General features: G+C 41.0%; 1 protein-coding gene across 1 annotated transcript in view; it reads left to right on the top strand.

Moving 5' to 3' along the window:
* TACR3 (tachykinin receptor 3) overlaps positions 1–24,033 on the top strand; it is a 340,017-nt gene that overhangs the window by 291,174 nt on the left and 24,810 nt on the right. Inside the window, exon 4 of the mRNA XM_073601795.1 lies at positions 12,859–13,055. Coding sequence (XP_073457896.1) covers positions 12,859–13,055 — 197 coding nt within the window. The remainder of the gene's footprint in view (positions 1–12,858; positions 13,056–24,033) is intronic.

Raw genomic sequence — 24,033 nt, 5'->3', positions numbered from 1 at the left:
TACTTTTAGTGTTTTTCAAGGGATACCTTAAAGTCTTACATTTTATTAATGCATCCATAGCATTTATCCTTAGTAAGTATTGTTAGTAAGTAACCACATAAATCATTGGATCAAATTTTTTGTAGGAAACCTAGACCCTAATATGGCAAATTCCAATAAACACAACAATTCCCAGCCAAGATTTGCAGATTTGCTGTGTTACAACCTGCAAGTATAGTGATTTGAGCATAATTCTCTCAGTATGAGCATTTATTGTAGGCCAGTAGACAATACACCAGATTTTGTAATAACATTCCTTAACTTACAGTGCCTTTGGTGTTTTTGATTTATCAGCTCAGTTCTTGCAGATTTGGAAAACAACCACCCCTCCACTTTTGTAAATCATACAGTAAGTGGTAGGAGGGTAACATGGTAGTTTCCTTGCAGTGGAAGTCTCCCCCAGTGTGTCTTGCTTTTTATGTCACTGCCTTTTTCTGCACTAAATTGTTTCGCATCAGCAATCTTCTTGTTATGTCTTCCAGTGTAACTATTTGATATAGTCCCACTTTACATCTTTCCTTAGGTCTCTGGAGTACAGTAAAATCTGCAGTTCATCTATGTGTGGTTTTTAAATTATAAAAATTCAATCAATTTATTCTCTGTAGTATTTAATTTTGACAATCATTTTCATTCCTTGAAGATCATTTACAAGTCTTTCTTTCAGTGCTTCTAGGACTCTGCAAGAAGCATCCACTGTTGGGCTAATTGTTTTATATCATATATCTCAGATATTCTCCATACAATTGTCCTAGTCCATGAAATATATCCTTAACATGTTAAACTATCAGAGCTATTGGCACGCTGACTGTCTTTTTTTAAAGTTTTTTCAGTAATGTCAACCCTATTAGTTTTAATTATATAGAAGGCCTGATCCCTAGCGCTAATTTAGCCATGCTCATTACACACTTTTGTTTAATACCTTTGTAGGTATAAGTACAAGCGAAAGTGAAAGTGCATGTCCAATATTGTTTTTCTCAATATCCCTAAAATGTGTGTTTCTTAAAAATGAGTGTCTTGATATGGAAGGTCTTTTATGACTGCATTTACAAAATATTAGTATTCTTTTTCTCTCAGTGCAGCTCCCTCCCGCTGTCAAAAGGTCCACATAGATTTGCTGGAATAGGCTTGATAGGCAGACTACTTTTCTGTGGGTCAATCCACCTGCCTGTACCAGCATATCAACAGCAGATCTTTCTAGCATCCAACATGACACTGCACTTCTCTGTATCACCTGATACGAGCAGGATTGCCTTGAAGTGGTGAGTAGTTACACTGATAGCAATGTAAAGAAGGTCCCTATGACGACCTAACACCAATGTAAAGAAGTCCCTTTAAATACTGTACTCAAGAGTAAAGGAGGCACTTCTAATGGTGCTGATGTAACGGGGCCTCATGCACCTCTTGATATCAATGTAATGTTGACTACTATACCTCAATATTAAGGGGAAAATCCCACTGCATGCTTAATGAGTTCTCCTGACCTCCTGCATCTTGTATGATGGGCACTCCTGGGAAGTGACTGGAGCAGTTCCAAAGCTGATCCTACAGGCAACAATCGGAGATGCAAGGGTGCCCCATTTTAAGCGCAGTACTCTGGTAGCAATGGGAGCAGTTCTTCAAGCAATGGCTGGGTGTTTCATAGAAGTGTGTGCTATTGAGCTCCTGCCCAAATGTTTAGGACTTAGGGGTTGTACACATGGGCCATTGATTGGGCAGTATCGGCCGCTTGTGTACGGCAGCTGGTCCAAAAGAAGCTGGTCGAATGTCTGGTTTCTGTCAAAGGTGCATAACTGAAAAAGATTAGGCATCTGACCTCCCTGAGCTTGCCTTAGGACACTTGTGTTACCGTTTGACAGGTGTACCACCCCAGTCAAACTCCCCACCTGCCACTGTCCTCGTAGCGGGTCGTGGCATGTTCTAGAGGGTGGGGCATTCCCCCAGTCAGAACACAATAGCACAGTGGGGGAAATCCCTGTGCTAACATTGTTAGTACAGGATCTCCTCACAAGCGCTTCAGATTTTTTCATTCAGCCTGCTGGGTTGAATGAAAAAAAATGGATAGTGTGTACTAGCCTTAACAGTAGAGAACTGTACACCTGTATCAGGGACCAAGAATCAGACCGAGACAGAAGTATAGTCAAATCACACTTGTTTAATAATAATATTAATAATAATAAGGAAAACAGAGTAAGCGTAGTCAAAACAAGCCAGAGTTCAGTAACCGTATCGGGTAGTCAGCCAAGCAAATGTCAGAGAGCCAGAGATAAACGTAGTAGTACAGCAAGCAGGATCAAGAGCCAGAAGGAACGTCAGCCGAGCAAGTCTTCAACAGGAACGCAGGAGAAAGTCTCTGTGATGTTGACAAAGGCGAAGACAGAGATCAAGTGAACTGGACGACTTTAAGTAGGCAGGACTGACGAACAGAATCAACAACAGCTGGGTAATTGTGGAGAGAGATGGGAGCTGGCAATTAGCCGACAGCTGAGCAGCCAGCTCAGAGAAGGAAGGGCTGAGCCCAGACCTGACAACCTGGCTGCAGATCACATACATACACATATTAGGGTCAGTTTAGACAGGAGCCAATTAACCTCCCAGCAAGTCTTTGGAGTGTGAGAGGGGACCCATGCAAGCACTGGGATAGCATGCAAACTCCAGGCAGGTAGTGTCCTGGTTGGGATTTGAACTAATAACCCTAGTGCTGCTAGGCTGAAGTGGTAACCATTTAGCCACTGTGCTGCCCAAGATCAGCATCCTGATGGTCACAAAAAAGTTCAATTGGCTCGCTTAACCTTTTGCACTTTGTTATAAAATTATTTATCTTGTAAAAAATGTGTTTTCTTTTGGCACCACTGATTTTTTATAATACTCATTAAACAATTTTCTCTCATCTCCAGTAGTGTGTCTTCAAGTGTTCTAAATCAGCAGTTTTTAATAGCATTTTGCTTGTTCCTGTTTTCCTTTAGGGGACTATGAAGAAGATGAGATCAGTGTATAGTGTGAACTTTTCTATTCCTTGTTTAGTTATATGCTAGCAAAGTTATATGCTAGCAAAGTGAATGTACAGTATTTTTTTTTTTGTTTGTTGTGGTCAGGGCTAAAAAAAAATAAAATAAAATGTAATTTTTCTTTTTGTTGGAAATCAGCTGCAGATATGGCAGTCAAGATTTTGCTTTTATGGAAAACAACAGGAACACAGAAACAGGAAATTACAACATCCATACAGTTCCAATAGGAAGAATGATACATCATGCAAGTTTTATAGTAACCCTACCACTATCACTGGGTAGCAGAACAACTAATTACAGATTAATTTATCAGAAAGGTTGTTGCACCTATGTCTGTATAAACATTATGCTAACACTCCACTCAACAACTACTTCTCAAACTCTCACCATACACTATAACTTAAACTATAACTAAAACAAAACTTTTTTAGAGTGCTGAGAAGTTAGAACCACTATCAGGTTTTTATTGCTGTCTATATCCCTTTTAGCACGATTCACTCTTTCTAATTGCGTTGATGTCCTTGAAAAATAATCATGAGATACCAATAGAACGGGAATAGAGGGTAAGGCTTCCAATTGGGACAGTTTTCCATTGACAATAGTTGACAAGGGGATTTCCCTCAAATTGGAATTATATTCTCTCACTTCCTGTTGAGCCTATGGGACAGTAAGTGGAGGAAAAAGTATGTAACCCTTATTCATTCATGTGAGTGCCTAGTATCTAGGGACCCCCTCTCGTTTAAGTGTGGCTCCCAGATTCTGATTAGCCCCCTTCTGCAAACCCCTACAGCCAACAAACCAGGATTGTGATAAACAGGACATTATCCTCATTGACATAGGTACCCTCCTCATGTTGAGGGAATGTGACCTGGTATGGTTCGAGTGAAGGCTGCCTTTTCCTTGCCAGCCAGGCTGCATACTCATACAAGGGTCTGGTATAGATTTTGGAAGGGGCCCTATGCTTTTTCTCTTCTTGTTGTTTTGCATGGGTTTGCCCCTCTAAATCTGTCAACTAGATTTTGGGGAAACACCACACCATCTTTTTTTTAAGTCTGGGTATGCTCAACTCCTTGGCTACATGCAGCTGTCATCCAGAATCCCCAGCAGACATTGAATGGACTCAGTGTGGATCACTTTCTGGCTGTTAGGATGTCGGTGGCCACTGACATTCTAGCGTTCGGAGGTTAAGCTCGGACAATCACCCATTTAATTTGACTCCTGACGATGCCACCCATGACGAAATGTGTAGGGTGGAGCCAGAATATATGCCACTGAGCATGCACCAACTACCTGCGGCCATCTTGCTTGTGGGAAGGATAAACATTTTTACCGATCTACATGCCTGTATACCTTATACATCTTGTAAGTGCGAATGTTTCTAATAAATCTTGCTGGTTTTAATCAATTCATGTTATGGAGAATGCTTTTCTCTTTTTATGAATACATCAGGACATAGAGTTTCTATATCCTATACATGCTGGGGATTTTTGTGATCCATATTGCCTTGGCACAACTACAGTAAATTAATCAGAAGTCTTGCTGAACCATCTAACATCCTATATGGCTTTCTGACCTCTCTTTATTGAGGGTCATTGTATTTTGGTAAGCCTCAATCCTACTTTCACTGTGGTGATTCACCAGGAGTTTGAAGTTGTGTTTCTTCTGGGGTACACTTTTTTGCTTGGTCAACAGGATCACCAGTCACTTGGGATTGTTTTTTAATGTATTTTTCCTTGCATGGGACTTATAATTATTTTGTGTTCACGTTTAGTACTATTTATTCCAGCATGGACTTTTTTATATTGGTCAGAATTTGCTTACATCCCTGACTGCCCCCAGATGTATATGGCTAGCTTTAGCATCTATAACAGTAAACAACTGAGAGATTATGAGGCAGGGTGTAAGCCTCATCTCCTGTTATTCCTTGAATAGAGAAAAGAGTCACTCTTGATCTTTTGGTGGCTTTAGGACTTAGTTTTCTTGTACGGTTAGTGGTAAAATGCCATGTCACGTGCAACAGTTCTAACAGTTTACTTAGTAGCTGTGCTGAAAAAAAAGTTTTGATCATTTCTGGTGCCCTATGTCCTGAAACCCATCAATTAAATCTAATCACTATATAACTGCTTTCCAGAAAAGGTGACACTACTGTACAGCATAGCAGAAACTACAGAAATTGTACATAGTAGCGAGTTAACTAAAGAAAAAGAAATGTAAACCACACAGAAGACAAACTTTTCCTGAGAAAGATAATATATATGCCAGGGGGAAGAAATACACCAGAGACATCTGTAGTAATGGGACCACCACATAAAATGTACTGAACTGTATTTCTCTATCATCATTCTTAATTAAAATTTAGCTACATTTTAGTGTTCTTTGATAATTTTTGAACACCGTTGTGCTCAGACTTCCCCAGAATGAAAATCATTAATCAGTTTTATTGGTGAGTTCATTAGGATTCTCTTCCAACTTAATGTGCTGCCTGCAGCTGCGTCTTTAATGTGTTGTATACGCTTTACATAGCTACTCTGTAATCCATTAAAGATCTGTCCAAGGGAGAAATATGAAACACAATCTCAGTGATTACTTTGGATATATTAATATACTGCAATAAAAAAAATGTTTATAACATGTTAGTTATGTACACTGACACCCCTTGGCCTTTCTAGAAGACCAGTACATAAAGCAATGATGAACAAAAAGCAGTAACTCAAAGCACCATTTAGCTTTTAATTCAGGAAAAATGTTATCGATGTTTCGTTGCTATGGGGTATTTAAAAAATAAGTGAATAACATTTTTGGAATAACCACTACAGGGTTGAAGGTGACCAAAGTTCCATTAACTCAAGAGCAAATTATGTCACCTGCGAGAAAGCAACAGAAACAACCTTGGCATTAATGCTTCTGTAGTTTAACTGGAGTAATAAACTAATAATAATGACTTTTTGATATCAATTAATGTCAAACTTTCCTGCCCCAGACTGGTTTGCTGATTACAAATAAAAGTGAATGTTTTATAGTAAATAAGTATAACAAGACAAAAGTAACGTTCCTAGGGATTTTTTTTACATAGTGGCAATCCTTGCCACCCCTTTGATGAATGATCTATGGCAGTGTTGCCCCGAAACATGTTGGCCATTGCATATGGCTACTTTTATCAACAATTCAAATAATCTTGGACTCCAGTTTTGATTTGATGCTCCCTTTTGTATTTCTGTGGTTTGAGCTACTGTTGAGTGCCCGTTGAGGGAAGCTTTGATGTGTGGGTGGTGCCTTGTCAGAGCTATTGAGCTTGTTTGAAGTTGTCCTTTATCTGATTACACATACATGTCTAGTTCTCAGTGCCTCTTTAAAGCAGTATTAGACCAAAAAACTAAAATTATTATATTGCAGCTTACCAACTCTTAGATGTGTGGCTGCATTCATTTTCTTCTTTTAGGCGTTTTCCTTTATTTTCACCTAATGATCCATCCAGTAAGTCTGTTGGTTTTCAGCTTACTTTGACAGACAAAGCTGTCCATTCAAAGTAGCAGATAGAGGGTTGAGAAAAAACATTTAACACCGACACAGGTGCTTAAAATGGTCAGTTTTTATCCATTTAAGAAAACCTTTATCCCAAAAGGGAAAAAAAACGTTCGCTGTAATTGCTTAAAAATTTTTTAGCTTGAGTTCAGCTTCAATTTATTAGTTCATCTAAATCTGTTAGTCTAACACTACCTCCCCCAAGACTGACAATACTGCTGTCCAAAGGTGTCTGCTTTACAACTTTATCCAAGATGCAAGCACCCTAATACTGTTATTGGCTGGATCACCAGGTGGCATGAAGGGAAAAAAAGCCTAAGAAAAATAAAACAAATGCAGCCACCACATCTAAGGATTGGCAGGCTACACTATAGCACATTTCTATTTTTGGGTTTAATACCACTTTAGGTACAGTATGTTGTTCTGATGTCATATGGAGAGACCAGCAAATATGCTCTGCAACTCATCCCACATGAACAGTGGTGGCAGGAGATGTAGTCTCATTGAGGAGACCCCACTGGAAGTTAGGGAAAGTGGCACAGAGAAAGCTGGAAGCTGCAGCAGTGAAATGTTAAATTGTAAGTGTATAGTGTTTTTTTTTTTTGTTTTTTTGTGTAAATAAGAATAAATAGTCAAGTATTTAATGGGTCACAGGGGGAACATTTATAATAAAACAGTGGAGGCTTTAGCACTGCATTCTTTGCTTAAGGTAAAAAAACCAAAAACCTTCCACTGAACCTCAAACACCTAGGGTCCCTGATTAGCTCCTTTTCCATTCCCCCCTTCTCTCTTCCTTTGCCTTTCTCTTTCTTTTTTGTTTATTGTCTTTATGTGCATTCTTCCTATTTTGTAGAGCTCCGGTAGGCTCTGGCTGAACAGTGAAGGCTGTGGCTGTTATATATATATATATATATATATATATATATATATATATATATATATATATTAATATATATATATATATATATATATATATATATATATATATATATATATATATATATATATATATATATATATTTCATGGCAGGCCTCCTTCATTGTATGTTATTGTTTCGATTGCCCGAATGTTGTTTTCTTGGCAATTTTTGCGAACAAAGGACCTCTATGTCGTAGACGTTTGCTCCTATAAATTGATGCTCTGCAAGTCTTGCTTTATTCATGTTTGTTTATAGAATAAGACTGCTGCCACTCTCGCTTTTTATTTGGGTAGCATTATTCACACAAGATGTATTGATATTCTATTACTACTCTTGTTTTTATATTGTTTTTTTTTTTTTTGTTCCTATCTTTCTTATTGTATTGGAAAAATTAAATATCATTTCAGTAAAAGAAAAAAACCTTCCACTGTTTTTGCCCCCCCCCCAAAAAAAAAAATATTTACCTGATACCACTCTGTCCCTGCCCACACCCCTTCTCTCTTCCCGGGTTTATGGGTTTTACTGAGAGCAGTCAGTCAAATCCAACAAGGAGGGAGTGTTGTCAGGCCATGCTGTGTGTGACTATGAACACACACAGCCAGACTCAGAAATGAGGTGGAGCCTAGAGCATTGGTGGGGAACTGCAGAAAAGGAGGTTTGCAATTGCTCTGTGCAATACTATTGCACAGAGCAGGTAAGTGTCACATATTTGTCATTTTAATGGAAAAAAAAATAAGCCTTTTCAATCACTTTACATTAACCACAAAATAAAATGAAAGACAAAGAAGCCAATAATAATAATAACAATTTAAAAGTGCACCAGGCATTGATTGCCTAAAGAGCTAGCAATCAGACTTAAAGTTCAGTTTCCTAACTGACCCTAATCTCTCTATGAAGTTTGTCTTCTTTCCCTGCCAAATCATCTAGTTCACTGACACTATCACTGCTTTGCCCCCCCCCATCTTATAGCAAGGGGGTTGTTTAACCAAAATCCCCCTTATTGCCCCTTCTAAGTCTGATGGGCATAATTCAAAGACCATGAAGTGCATTATGTTTTTTTTAAAAACAATCCTGGCAAATCATAACATACATTTCCTTGGACAATGAATCTCCAAAACCCAAGATTTACTTTGAACCTTTTCACAAAAAACGGTAGTCAAGAAGGTTTTTTAATATGCATCTATGGCTCAAACGTATCTCCTGCTGTTGCTGTAATGCCATTTTTATGTTTTACTCCAAAAAGTACCAAAATATAATGACTTTACTGCTGATTTGGGCCCAATAGTAATGAATTGAGCGTGACAATTGGGCAGGTCACATTTTATTCTTTTTAGATTCCAAAATACATTTTGTAAACAGTGATAATTTAAGTATTTATCATACTCAATACTGACTTGAAAATTAAATGGAAAAACCATTCTTGAGTTTCAAATACAAAGCTGCTATATTCTCATATTGCTTGAGCAATACGAATGGAATTTTTAAATATATACATTTTCATAGATCGTATCAAAGTGCACTTATTTATATTGTGAATCTTATGCTAGTGTATAATGATGACATTTCTTCATATAATGAGGACACTTCTTCAGAGCATAGCTAGACCGTGAGAGATTGTATTTATTAAGGTATAAATCTTAACCTGTATAAAATAAAGGAATAAAACCATCCTCATCATTTTGAAAAAAAAACTCAAATAATTGCTTATTCTGTCAAAATGAAATATGATCAATTTTTATTTATAAAATGTATTGAATTATATTTTGTTGAAGGTACAAATCAGCTTGGTAGAGAATAAAATTTCTTTCAGGTAAACTACATTTTTTTAAAAAACTGTGGGTGAGATTTACTAAAACTGTAAAATCTGAGTGTAAAATCTGGTATAGCTCTGCATAAAAACCAATCAGCGTCCATGTTTTATTGTCAAAGCTTAATTGAACGAGCTAAAGTTAGAAGCTGATTGGCTGCCATGCTTAGCTGCACCAGATTCTGAGTGATCCAATTTTAGTTAATCTACCTCTGTATTACAATCAATCGGCTGAACATACAGCAGATCACTTGCACTTCTGGGAATGAGAACATGCGATGATGTCAGCACGTCACTCTGCCCTACACGTTTCATCACACGCGATGTTGTTCTCATTCTCGGAAGTGTGGATAGTCTGCTGTATGTTCAGCCACTTAAGTTTTTTACTTTAGCACTATTTACAATTTATAGATGTAAGCACAATTTAAAATTTTAATAAATCGAGTCAAAAGGGTTTACATTATTTGGAGCATTTTCCCCCATGTTTTTGGGAATGAGGCTATTGAGATGATTCTGGGATGATCATCACTGTCTAAACATTTGCCTCTGAGGGGATCCTTTAGAAATGCTCCTGGGCCCTGGCCGGGTTGTTTGGCCACATTCTCTGCTTACCTTTCTTTATTAGAGGGTCTTATGAAGCTGGTAAGCCTGCATTCTTCCCATCATAAGGTGGTATTGTCATGGCTTGGATCTTTTTAAATGGTGATGGATGTCCACTGTCTACATGGATCTTTTTGAGCATTTAAGAAGAGGATCCCTTTATCCATTTTCACAAACTGTTTAACTGCACTTGGACTTTTCTTTGTTTTGGCCTTCATTTGGTGCAAACTGCACGCGTTATATATTTATTGTTCATGATTGTAATTTTTAACAATATTAAGTAGCATGACTCTTTTATGGTAAATATGTACTGTAGGATTACCAAAATAACAGCACAACAGTAAAGTCTTCTTATGAGCAATTTTGCATTGCAACTCCTGGACAAAATCATTCAATAGAGTTGATTCACTGTTATGACTCATTCACCTGTGTGTGTGTGTACTTTTCAGGTACAGCTATAATCAAATGCTGGTATGAAATAATAATATGTAACATTTCATAGTTTTCTGAATACACATATGAATATATTATTTGTCAGGTAGTATTATGAACATTTTAAAATAATGTTTTAACCCTGACCATAGTAACTATAAAAAGAAAAATGTACAAATCCATACATGGCTTACATTCCCTTACATCCCATACACACATGTATCCCTTTAATTTAAAACTAGCAATTGCTATTATTTATAAAATTATACAAATTTTTTGAAAATTGTATAAACACATACTAAAGAGTAGGTTATAAACAGTTATTTATGCATGTAACTGGGTGTGTCCCCAAGAAAAACACCAACATTAAAAAGAAGAAGTTACAGCCCAGTGAGCATAACATATTGATCCATCAAAGAATAATCCAGCAACTTCAAGCATCCCTGTTCTTTTAATTACTGACCTACAGTATAATGAAGATATTTATGTTTTTTTAAGCAATAGTTTGCTATGAATATGTAAGGGTTAAAACATTGTTAGACTAAACTAAGGGGAGGGGAAAGTTGGAACAAGTTACACCTGAGAGTGGTCAGATGATTAAATGACCTGTAGGTAGTATTTACATATATAAACTCATGCTGTAACCATAATTGCATATAAAAGAAAGAGAACACCCAGTACTAGTGTCCGGGTAAGGGGTTACTATAGCAACAATTATTAGTATTTATTGTCAAGAATTGCTAGCTGTATTGCCAAAAAATATATAAATCTCTTTATTAAATGATTAAAATACAATTAAGCATATTGTGCAACAACCTGAATTAGAATAAAAATAGATTGAGTTTGATTAGGTCCGATAGGGCCCAGTTACTACATACATGATTGGATATCAAGCCAGACAGAACAAACAAAAACAATACATTAAACAAAAAACAAATAACACACAACGAAGATCAACGTCCGGACGCTTGAGGATCTTGCTGATTGCTGACTGGTAATAAATTAATATAATAATAATTGGTGATTTAATTTAATTGGTTAATGTCCCATGTAAGCCGAAAAGTACCTGTCAATACCTGTCAACAGCAAGAGAGATCCTTTGGGGATGGATGAGGATGGATGGGGGGGAGGATGTGTGGTGCTACCTTCTACTATTGTGTATCATCCTAATACTTGGCGGCAAATTTCAAAAGCTGGACTAATTAAATGAAGTCAGCGGGTGGCTTCCACAGCATTGGTCTGAGAAGGAGGTAAAGTTTGCGGTGTACTATCCTTAAGTCCCGCTATCCCTCCAGCCTTTGATACCGGATTCAAAGCTGTACTTACTACCACATCTCCTTCTCATGAAGAGGACAGTTTGATGCACGATCATTTTTGATCAGAACCCAGAGGATAAATTTTCAATCAAGCAGTGCAACAAATGGTAAAGTTCCTTATTTTCATTCATTCACGAGTTTATCTCACATTTACTAATTTATCATTAGTGACTTTTGCCCAAAATCACCCATGTGGATAACCATCTCCTCATTGCACTTTGCTTACCAACATCTTCAACTCACTTGATATTACCCTATGGGACAGGTCATCACCTTGTGGACTTCTGCTGCCTTCATTTAATTAGTCCAGCTTTTGAAATTTGCCGCCAAGTATTAGGATGATACACAATAGTAGAAGGTAGCACCACACATCCTCCCCCCCCTCCATCCATCCCCAAAGGATCTCTCTTGCTGTTGACAGGTATTGACAGGTACTTTTCTGCTTACATGGGACATTGATATCCCATTAACCAATTAAATTAAATCACCAATTATTATTATATTAATTTATTACCAGTCAGCAATCAGCAAGATCCTCAAGCATCCGGACGTTGATCTTCATTGTGTGTTATTTGTTTTTTGTTTAATGTATTGATTTGTTTGTTCTGTCTGGCTTGATATCCAATCATGTATGTAGTAACTGGGCCCTATCGGACCTAATCAAACTCAATCTATTTTTATTCTAATTCAGGTTGTTGCACAATATGCTTAATTGTATTTTAATCATTTAATAAAAAGATTTATATATTTTTTGGCAATACAGCTAGCAATTCTTGACAATAAATACTAATAATTGTTGCTATAGTAACCCCTTACCCGGACACTAGTACTGGGTGTTCTCTTTTTTTTATATTAAAACATTGTTACACTGTGTTGAATATATGGAAGCCATTTAGCACCTAAACACACATATCTCCACTTCTACTGTATAGTACAGGTTAGTATATTAACAGCATGGATTAAATTAATGTCTATAAATGAATATTCATGTTTTTGGAGAGATTTTAAAACGATTCTATCTTTAATTTGTGAGCTTTAAAATCAGACTCATAAAGGACAGCCAAAATTCATATTTGATTGATCCAGATTACTTTGTGAATGTCTATTTCCAAGTTGACATCTTAAATTGATACAATCGTGCCATTTTATTTGCTATAAACCAGTTGTTATAAATGTAATTATGACTTCAGTGTTGAAAACGTTCTTTTCTTTTGCAGGTGGTCAAAATGATGATTGTGGTCGTTGTGACGTTTGCAATTTGTTGGCTTCCCTATCATATATTTTTTATCGTTACTGCATTAGACATCAAAGTGGAAAGATGGAAATACATCCAACAAATCTACTTGGCTATTTTTTGGCTGGCAATGAGCTCAACTATGTACAACCCCATAATTTATTGCTGTCTGAATAAAAGGTAAGGAAAAAAGGCAGGAGGACCTTGGACCCGGATCTATCAATTAAAAAGCCTGATATGACAATTATCCTTCAGGAATTCAATCAGCTGTTGTAAATGCTTAACAAGGCGGCAAAACGGAACTCCACAGGGAGTGAGAAATTCTTTGGCAAAGTTCCAGATTGTGATTTCTGTCTTATAATTAGCGTTTGAAGCATTTGGATTCAATGATCTGAAATAATATGGTTCACATGATATGTCTCTGTCATAAGCTGTGACATGCCAAAGTTTTTAATATTTTACCCAATTTACTTGTTTGTTAGAGTCAGTTACTTTTTTTCTATATACTTTCCTAAAGTGTATTTGAGAGAAAAATATAAAAAGTATTTAGTACATGGCTGAACAAACATGCACATTTCCCCACCCATGTTTTATCACTTTAAGGCTGGGTTCATACTATGTGCGGTGCAGGACACAGCAGGGGGTTTGGTGCGTCCCTGTTCACCGTTTCAGGTCTAAATTAGGTCTGAATTTTTTTCTGAATTGGGTCCTGTAACAAAGCCAAAGACGCACAGGACCCTTCGGCTGTGCACTCCATGGCCGCCCCAGAGATGTGTGAACCGGCTCCATAGACAGCCTGTCACACTCTCCTGTCATGCGAATTGGAAAGTGTGAACCCAGCCTCAGTACAGAAAAATACATAGCGATCTGCCAAAAAAATCCAGTGTGCTCCCAACTTCCTCTTTGAGCTGACAACACTCTGCCTTTGCTGCACTAAAATCCCAAGCATTTTTTCAACCTTTCCGGTTGGATTACAAAATTCCACCTATCTCCCTCCCCTGTCTCTCACATACAACATGCCCACATTAATCATTTTCCAAAAAAACAATGCTTTTGTCTTGACTACCAAGAACCTACCCACAGACTGGGTGTAGAGAAAGGGCTTTGGTGGGTGTTTCTATGTCCATAGTGACTGCCCTTGCAGCAGAAGTCCCTGCAAGAACATTACAAGCTTAGCAATGATGTTACATGTGTTTTTATACTTTTCTGCTGATCTCTTTCTAGTAAACCCCCATCCTTAAGACCACAAAAATACTATTAATGAAAGAAGCAAGAAAAAATTGTGCTAGAAAAATAGGCAATGTTTTACAAAGACTTTAATCTTGTCTCCAAACATACTATGGGGGTTATTTATGAAAGGCAAATCCACTTTGCATTACAAATGCACTTGGAAGTGCAGTTGCTTTAACTCTGAGGGGTAGATCTGAAATGAGGGGAAGCTCTGCTGATGTTAACATCTAATCATGTGCAAGCTAAAATGCTGCTTTTTTATTTTCCCTTGCATGTCCCCCTCAGATCTACAGCGACTGCACTTCCAAGTGCACTGCAAGTGCACTTTCAAGTGCACTTGCAGTGCACTTGTAGTGCAAAGTGGATTTGCCTTTAACCCCCATGTGTTTGAAAGCCCAAATAGAATCATAGAAGAGCAATGCAATATACTGTATAACTGTTTGGGTTACTAGTTATGCCCCATACACACAACTGGATTTTCCGACAAATGTTGGATGTGAGTTTGTTGGCTGAAAGTCAGACTGTGTATATGCTCCATCGAACATTTGCTGTAGGACTTTCAGCCAACAAATGTTTGATAGCAGGTTCTTAAATTTTCCGTCAACAAAACTTTGTTGTCGGAATTTCCGATCATGTGTACACAAGTCCGACGCACAAAAGTTCACGCATGCTCGGAATCAAGCAGAAGGAGCCACACTGGCTATTAAACTTCCTTTTCCTCAACTCGTCATACGTCTTGAACATCACCACGTTCCCACGTTTGTAATTGTTGGCCAACATTTGTGTGACTGTGTGTATGCAAGACAAGTTGGAGGCAACATCCTTCAAACAAAAATCTATGGTTTTGTTGTCGGAAATAACAAAAAAAAGCACCAGAGAATTATTAAGATTGCAAAGCCTTATTTTTTTTAAATAACAAACATGTTATAATTATGTAGCACACTACTCCTTTGGGAGCTGCTGTGTTGTTCTGTTTCCCACTGGCCATCCCGAGAACCCAGATCTACCCTACCCTCTGACACCTTGGGTTCCATACTATCAGTAGAAAGAGCACACACAGTTTTGTAGTTAAATCAACGATTCATTTTACTGAAGAAAGATTAGATTTAGTAACTTAGAGAAACACCTCTGAATCAAGTTGTACAAAACAAATAAGCAGCAATAAATGATATTGTAAAAGGCTGTCAAAAGTACACACCATACAGCTAAAGTATATATACATATATATGTGTCCCCAAGTGGGACTAGTGCTCAGAACGACAAAGCATTGACACTGGGCACCTTTCCACTTCCAGCACACTGTAACAAACACAGTAACGCAAAATTATAAACACAGCACAATACAGTTGCTAAGGAGCCCCCCCTTCTTTATGATGCAGTCCTTTGTCACTGTGACTGAACACAAGGCCTTGCAATAGAACTTGTAGTCTTTGATCTTCTGTCTTCTGCTAGCTATTATACTGCAGTGATTGTAATCCAAAGGTTTAATAAGCAAAGCAATCGTGTAGAATAATGATTGAAACTGTTCTTGCTGTATAACACATTTGTAACTGCCTCTGATACTGATGTCTTTGAACCACACAGTATTGGCGTCTCAATGAAGTGTAGACTGTTGAACTGCTTGAATTCAGTCTATATGAGTGGGGCCCCTCTGCGGAACTACAGGGCTCAGCAATACTGCGGTATGCGTCTAAGTGTGTAAGGTGCGTTAAAGAAAGTTGGGCAACAGCCCTCTCACCATACCAGGTCTGGAAAGTTGGATGCCTCTGTTCCACAAGATCTCAGCCTGTTTGATGCAGCCACGCTGTCACGCTGCTCAGCTTCACCGGCCAACCAGAACCCTCAAATGACTCTGTCAGGTGTCTTTGGATCCTTCCCGATCCACTCACACTGGTTCCTCAGCACACTGGGGTTGAGCAGAGTCCATGGCTTGCTCCACTCCGCAGGATGTAGGCAGCGCTCTTTGGAACACCTCCTCACAGGTCCTTGTAGGCAGGCCACGTGTCCAAAAGAGGAAGAAGATGGCCACACCGGGCCATTTAATGTCCTACCCAGCATGCAGTTCAGCCACTCAGTGCCCACTTGGAAGGAGAGTGGGCATTCTGGGTAGGAAAAATCCTTTCACAAAGTAAACATTAAGTCACTTCCTGTCAGGCTCTGTCAATTTCTTTGTGTGTAAATAAGCAAAGTCTCTTTCACATTTATACCGCTAGAGGGAGCCAAATACCAGTATATAACATTGTATATTGTTTTGCATTATATGGCATTAGAAAGCAAAAATGTCAGCGCTACATACTCCCCCTGCTTTGAGTCTTTGGTCCCCAAAGATGGAATCCAACGGTCTGAAAAATTGACACAGGTTAAAAACCTAATCTCACTGCAGGCTAGACAAATAACCACATAATTCTGGACTCTCTCTAATAAAACTATACATTTCTTCGGTAAGTTCACAATCCACTTTTGAGAAGGCCAGGGCAATTGCCGTGTCCCACCCTTCGGTGTCATAGGTTATGGTGGATTTGTCCCCTATCCAATTGACAGTGGAGGACATAGCCCTGGGATCTGATCTTTTAACTGTGGGGACCTGCTCTTCGGAGCTCCCTCCCAACGCATCATACGTTAGTCTCTGTGGCGGCTGCACTTTCCGCCTTAAGGTCCTAGGTACAGGACCCTCATCATGCTGAGGTGAGTCTTTAACTCTGATGGGCGGATCCTGAGCTTCATCGGTAAAGTCCTTTCCTAGCTCCTCAATTTCTGGGGTCAACAGTACTTCGCTAAGAAAGTCTATCAAGTCTCCAATCTGTTCTTCAGAGATCATTGTTTCAGCTCCAGCATCTGTCACCTCACCATTTTCCTCTGCTTCCTTAGACCCTGCTCAAGAGACCTCCTGGTCTTTTTTCTCTGCTTTCCTTGTTCAGCTGGACTGCACATTAGGTCCTCTTCCTGCTCCCAGAACTCCCCAGGTACCAACATCATGTCTTCTTCTTCTTCTACCTGTCTCTTCACCAATGATGACACTGGACTAAAGGGTTCTGCATGTCCATAATCATCTTCGGATTCATCACTATCACTGATTCTTGGTAACCTCGTCTTTTGTGACCATGTACGGGTCGAGGTTGACCTTTGAGGCGACATCTGAGAGTCTGTCGGAATCCACACTGCATCAGACAGAAGTAGCAAATGATTCCGATGCCATATCTTCTTTGGACTAGTCTCTCTTTCTGGTCGGATCTGATACACAAGCAGCCCAGGTTTCAGTTTACACACAACAATAGCGACCCCCATCTGTCTGCCAACTTGTGTTTCCCCTGCATGCCCAAATTCTTCACTAACACTCGGTCCCCTGTCTGCAGGTCTAGGATCTTTACCCTGGCATCATAGTTCCTTTTATTTCTGGACTCTCTTGCAGTAGCATGCTCTACTGATTGTTCATAGGCTTGCCTCAGATTTTACCTTAGTCTGCTCACATAGCCTCTGTGCGAGGTAAGAGAAACATCGTCCAAAGACGTGCCAAAAGCCAGATCAGTGGGGAGCCGGGCCTCTCTCCCAAACATCAACCTGTATGGCGAATATCCAATGGCATCACTCTCAGTACAGTTGTATGCATGGACCAATGCTGCTATATGATTTCCCCAGTGTTGCCTCTTGTCTGGCGCCAGAGTTCCCAACATGTTCAGCAAGGTCCTATTAAAGCACTCTGGTTGAGGAACACCTTGAGGGTGATAGGGCGTTGTGCAAGACTTCTTGATGCCCAAAAGGGTACACAGCTGATGTACCAACTGCCTCTTGAAGTCCCTTCCTTGGTCCGAATGGACCCTCACTGGTAATCCGTAATGTACGAAGAACTTCTCCACGAGCACCTTGGCAACTGTACTCGCCTTCTGATCTTTCGTGGGATAGGATTGCGCATAACGGGTGAAGTGATCCGTTACCACCAAGATATTACTTCTTCCACCTGCATCGGGCTCCAAGCACAAAAAGTCAATGCACACCAACTCCAGGGGTTCTTGGCTCTGTAAATGACCCATAGAGGCTGCCCTCACTGGTAAAGTCTTCCTCTGGATACATGTGAAGCAATATTGACAATAACTCTCAACTTCCTTTTGGAGACTGGGCAAGTAAAACCTATCCCTAATCAGTTGAAAAGTTCTTTCTGTTCCCAGGTGACTGTGTTCATCGTGAAGGGATGCTAGGACAGTGGTATGATGTTTCTCTGGAAGGAATAGCTGCCACCACTCTTCATTGTTTTCAGTGAGGCAACATTGATATAATACTCCATTTCTGAGTCTCAATCGATCCCATTCTCTGTGCAAAGTCTTCGCCCCTGGCTCACAACTCTTTAGTAACAACCCTGGGTCCTGATTCTTTAATGCCTGCATTACTAATTGGCCTAGTGGATCTTCCTCCTGATCCCTTTTCAGGTCTCTTTTTGACAATTGCAGTAGGCCTTTTCCCCTCACTTGAGTCAGTCCACAATAACGTCTAGGAATACCGGATGGATGAACTCCTAGGTATTCTGCAGCCACTCCTCCTCTCATCCCCTTGTCCAGACCCTGACACAGAGCTTGCACTCCTTCTTCAGGCACACAGGCCCATTCTGTTGGTTCTTCCTTCTCTCGGTGGGGTCTACGAGATAATGCATCCGCATATCGGTTTCCAACTACCGGCCGATACTTCAGATTGAAACGGAAACCAGCCAACGCTGTTATCCACCTGTGTCCCGTGGCATCCAGTTTGTCCATCGTCAAGACGTAGGTTAGAGGGTTGTTGTCCATCTTCACAGTGAACTCGGCCCCATACAAGTAATCTCTTAACTTGTCGACCACCGTCCACTTGAGGGCCAAGAACTCTAGCTTATGCACAGCGTAATTCTTCTCTGACGGAGTGAGACTCCTACTCACATAGGCTATGGGCCCCAACATTCCTGCCTGATGTTGATACAGCACTCCCCCTAAACCATCTCTGCTTGCATCCACGTGCAACTCGTAGGGTAAACTTGGGTCATCGTAAGCCAAGACCAGGGCCTCTGTGAGGTTCTTCTTTAATTTCCGAAATGCTTCCTCGCATGCATGAGCCAACTGACTCTGTACAGACTCCCCTCTCTGGCAAATGCCACTCCTTTTCCTCTTCACCTCTTCTTCACCTTCCCCCATGATCTTGTTCAATAACTCGTTGAGGGGTCGGGCGATCGTGGCAAAATTTTCCACAAATCTTCGGTAGTAGGAGCAGAACCCCAGGAAGGATCTCAATTCAGTCACCGTTCTCGATCGAGGCCAACTGGTGACAGCTTCCAACTTCTGTGGATCAGTGGCAATTCCTCCTGCTGAGACCACATGTCCCAAGTATGTGACAGAAGTCCGATAGAACTGACACTTCTCTAATGACAGTTCCAGTCCCTCTTCATGGAGCCAAGAGAACACCTTCTCCAGTCGAGCTTCATGCTCCTCTAGGGTCCTTCCAAACATGATAATGTCATCAAGGTACACCAGGACCTCCACAAGATTCATATCCCCAACTGTCTTCTCCATGAGGCGTTGGAACATTGCAGGGGCCCCCGACAAGCCCTGAGGCATTTGGCTGAACTCATAGAAACCCAACGGGCATATAAATGCTGTCTTCTCTTGGTCTTCCAAATGCATGGGGATTTGGTAGTGCCCACTCTTGAGATCCAACACACTGAACCACTTGGCCCCAGTGAGGCACTGCAAAGCATCTTCAATGCAAGGAGTGGTGTATTGATCGGGAATGGTGCATCTATTCAGCATGCGGTAGTCAATACACATGCGAAGAGACCGATTTTTCTTTCTCACAACCATGATCAGGGAAGTATAGGGGCTCCGAGACTCTTGGATTACCCCTGACTTCTTCAACTCAGCCAGTTGTTCTCTTAAGTCTTCCAAGGCACTGAGCGGTACTCTCCGGGCCCTCTCACAGAACGGTTTATCCTCCTGAAGACAAATTCTGTGTTTAGCACTCTGAGTGCATCCAACATCAAAGTCATCTTTGGCAAACAGCTTCTTCCATCTCTTCAGTTGGATCTTTGCCCTTTCTTTCCAGGAGGGAGGCAGGTTATCTGAACAGTATTGAAGCTCTTTCTGTAGACCCTGGATACTTGCCTCGCTCTTTGCTTCTTCTGGAAGGACAGGGGTGGCAGCACTCACCTGCCCCACTAACATCTGAGCCTCCAGCATTATTGGTTGGTCAGTCACATTCTTCAGTTGAATGGGTACTCTTTTCCCTGTTCTGCTCAAGTCTCGGGTGGGAACCAGCTCAGGAACCATCTCCAATCTCATCGCTCTGACCCTTTTGTTTGTTTCCAGTACTACAAACGGACCTGGCTGATCCCATGTTAATTTGACTGTGGCCTTCACCTGAGCAACCTCTCCCAGCCCTAGGGTACTTTTCCGGGCTTACAGTTTCCATAGCCATCCCACTTCTCCTCTCGGAGCTCTCTGCTCTCTCACCACCTGTCGACAAGCTTGTCGTAGCTGTGGATGAATCCTATTGGGGGTGGACCCATCTTAACTAAGCACAGAAGACAACAGTCTTCTTACTAGATCCGTGTTTGTTCCCACCAATATGGAATTTAGCCCAGCTCCGAGGGGTCTGGGGCACACCACTGCCAGTGTGTCAAAGGTCCCTTCTCTGCCAACAACTGCAGGCCCAAAGGAAATTCGAATGGGAATGTAGCCATCATATGGACACCTGGTGGTCCCGATTCCCCAAATCTCTAGCTCCTCCAACTTGCCTATGGGGATGTGCCTTAAGTGCTTGTCGTAGAAATCTCAGTACAACAGTGTAACTTGTGCCCCCATGTCTAACAGAGCCTTAGTATAGACCCCTTCTATTTGCACTGACACGAGAGGGGAGAGTCCCACTAGTCTCTCCGGAAAACTCTCCAAATCCCCCTTAGTGTTAGTAGGGTTATCTCTCCTCCTTTTCTTGGTACTCTTAGGATTCCGGTCATTAATCCTGGGCAATGAGGTGGAGTTCCCTTGAGCAATGCTCTCTGGGTGGGCCTTTTAGCGGACATTCTACAAGGACCTGGCCATGGCCTTAGAGACTGGTGTAGCATTGACTTTCTTCACTCAGGCTCCTCAAACCCGGTGTAGGGTTACTTGTCCGTCTGCGGTCCTGGGACATTCTTCTTCCTTGTCCTTTCTTCCACCACCTCTTCCTTCTGCTTCTTGGAGCTCTGTTGTTCAACGGGGTTCTCAGCTGGCTCCTTCACTGAGACCCCGAAAGTTTCCCGCTGGCTGTACTTTCAACGGGGTCTTCAACATTTTCACTAATTCTCCTAACAGTTCAGCATTTGGACCCCTCTGCGGGCATTTGATTCTGTAACTCCAAGTTCCCCGCACTGGTAACACCTCCGAGTGTCCACCTGGTCATTCGGACTCTTAGCTTGTGCCCTCATTACTCGTAACAGAGTTTTTTGCAATTTGACTTTAGCCTGGGGTCTATCCTCGACTGGTTTAGCCCAGATGGGCCCTGAGGTGGGTTTCACCATTGAGGTCTTGCGGTGTTCTTCCCATTCATATTCTTCTTCATTTTCCTCTTCCTCACTCCCCACTGAAACTAACTGTGCAGCAACCCTCTCTTTCTTATGGGAAGTGCCAGTGACCGGCCGGGCTTCTCTGTCCTTTTCTTCCAGGATTGCCTCTTCTTCACGCACTAGTCCCATCAGTTCTGGATAAGAAAGAGCCTTGTTGGGACCTTTAAGGAGTAATCGAAGAGCAATAGAATGGTTTGGTCTAGCCCCTTGTAAAGTTCGTTCTAGTCTGACTTTATCAGCCTCTTTGGGGTCGACATCCTTCTTCATGATGATTTGATGCAATATTTGGTCTATGCGAACAATGTAGGCTGACAGCTTTTCTCCCTTCTTCTGATGAGTATGCTCAAACTGATACATCAGGTCAGATAATTTTTCCACCGTTCCATACACAGCATAGAGGGCCTTGATATAGTCTTTGGCATCACAGTCTGGTTTCCCTCTCCTTAAACTTCTGATAACATCACTTGCTGGACTTAATAAGCTCTCACTGATCCACCATCTTCCTAAATGTCCTGGGACATTCCAATCCTCTAGGGCTTGCGTTGCCTGGTCCATCCAGCTCTCAAATTCTTCCTCCTTGTCTATGGACTCCCTGGGGGGGTCACTGCGGGGGTTCTCTTCTGACCCTTCTGATTCTTGTGCAGGGATCACTTGCCCATCAAGGCCTTCTGCTAAGCTCACCATCCCCTCTCTAAACTCTGTTGGGGTGTATTCTTTCCACTCTAACAGGACATAAGTGCAATATTCCTGCATATCCTGCTTTAGATCTAGGAGATAACACCCTTGGTCTGGTACAGCTCTCCTTATCAGCTGCCGTACCTCTCGGTCAAACCACTGATCCCCTGGCAGTCTCAGAACAGTGGTTTTCTGGGATGAGCCTCCACACTCTCGACTCCATTGAGTGGCCATGGCTGGGTCCATAATTTCTCCTATTTTCAACCCCTCTCCTGATCTGTTCGGGCATTCCAGCAGGGAAATCTCGGGGGGACCTCCATGTAGCGCACTACTCCCTTGGGAGCTGCTGTGTTGTTCTATTTCCCACTGGCCATCCCGAGCACCCAGATCTACCCTACCCTCTGACACCTTGGGTTCCATACTATCAGTAGAAAGAGCACACACAGTTTTGTAGTTAAAGCGGGGGTCCACCTATCTATCGTTTTTTTTTTTTTTTGAGTTAATTCACAAACTTTTCTTCTCAGCATTACATACTCACATATTGTGTGTAATATGTCCGCCTGTGTCAGATTTCCTCGGAAAGAATAACTTATATTATTCACTGCAGGCAGTTTCCATCTTCATTGTGGGCATTTGAAGCCCACAAGTATTTATTTCCTGGATGTGGTGAATGCTGTGCTCCCAGCATTCACCGCTCGTTCCCGCACATGCTCAGTGGCATCCTGGGAAGCCTGAGACTAGCTCCCAGGAGTCTGGGAGAGGCTAGAAACACGCCTACTTCCATGGGAGGAGAACCAGGAAGTGCAAAGAAGAATAGAAAAATAAAAGGTAATTAGGGCGATTTCAATTTTTTTAAACGGCATGTCAGCATCTAGGCAAGGAAGAGAATACATACAGATATTGTTCAAAATTTGGGTGGAACCCTGCCTTAAATCAACGATTAATTTTACTGAAGAAAGATTAGATTTAGTAACTTAGAAAAACACCTCTGAATCAAGTTGTACAAAACAAATAAGCAGCAATAAACTGTATTGTAAAAGGCTGTCAAAAGTACACACCATACAGCTGAAGTATATATACATAATAATGTGTCTCCAAGTGGAACTAGTGCTCAGAACGACAAAGCATTGACTCTGGGCACCTTCCCACTTCCAGCACACTGTAACAAACACAGTAACGCAAAGTTATAAACACAGCACAATACAGTTTCTAAGGAGCTCCCCCTTCTTTATGATGCAGTCCTTTGTCACTGTGACTGAACACAAGGCCTTGCAATAGAACTTGTAGTCTTTGATCTTCTGTCTTCTGCTAGCTATTATACTGCAGCGATTGTAATCCAAAGGTTTAATAAGCAAAGCAATTGTGTGGAATAATGATTAAAACTGTTCTTGCTGTATAAAATATTTGTAACTGCCTCTGATACTGATGTCTCTGAACTACACAGTATTGGCGTCTCAATGAAGTGTAGATTGGAGACCTGCTTGAATTCAGTCTATATGAGTGGGGCCCCTCTGCGGAACTACAGGGCTCAGCAATACTGCGATATGAGTTCAAGTGTGTAAGGTGCGTTAAAGAACGTTGGGCAACAGCCCTCTCACCACACCAGATCTGGAAAGTTGGATGCCTCCACTCCACAAGATCTCAGTCTGTTTGATGCAGCCACGCTGTCACACTGCTCCATTCCACCGGCTGACTGGA

The sequence above is a fragment of the Aquarana catesbeiana genome, linkage group LG01, assembly GCF_042186555.1.
Source record: "Aquarana catesbeiana isolate 2022-GZ linkage group LG01, ASM4218655v1, whole genome shotgun sequence".
NCBI lineage: Eukaryota > Metazoa > Chordata > Amphibia > Anura > Ranidae > Aquarana > Aquarana catesbeiana.
This window is presented reverse-complemented; position numbering and strand designations above follow the sequence as displayed.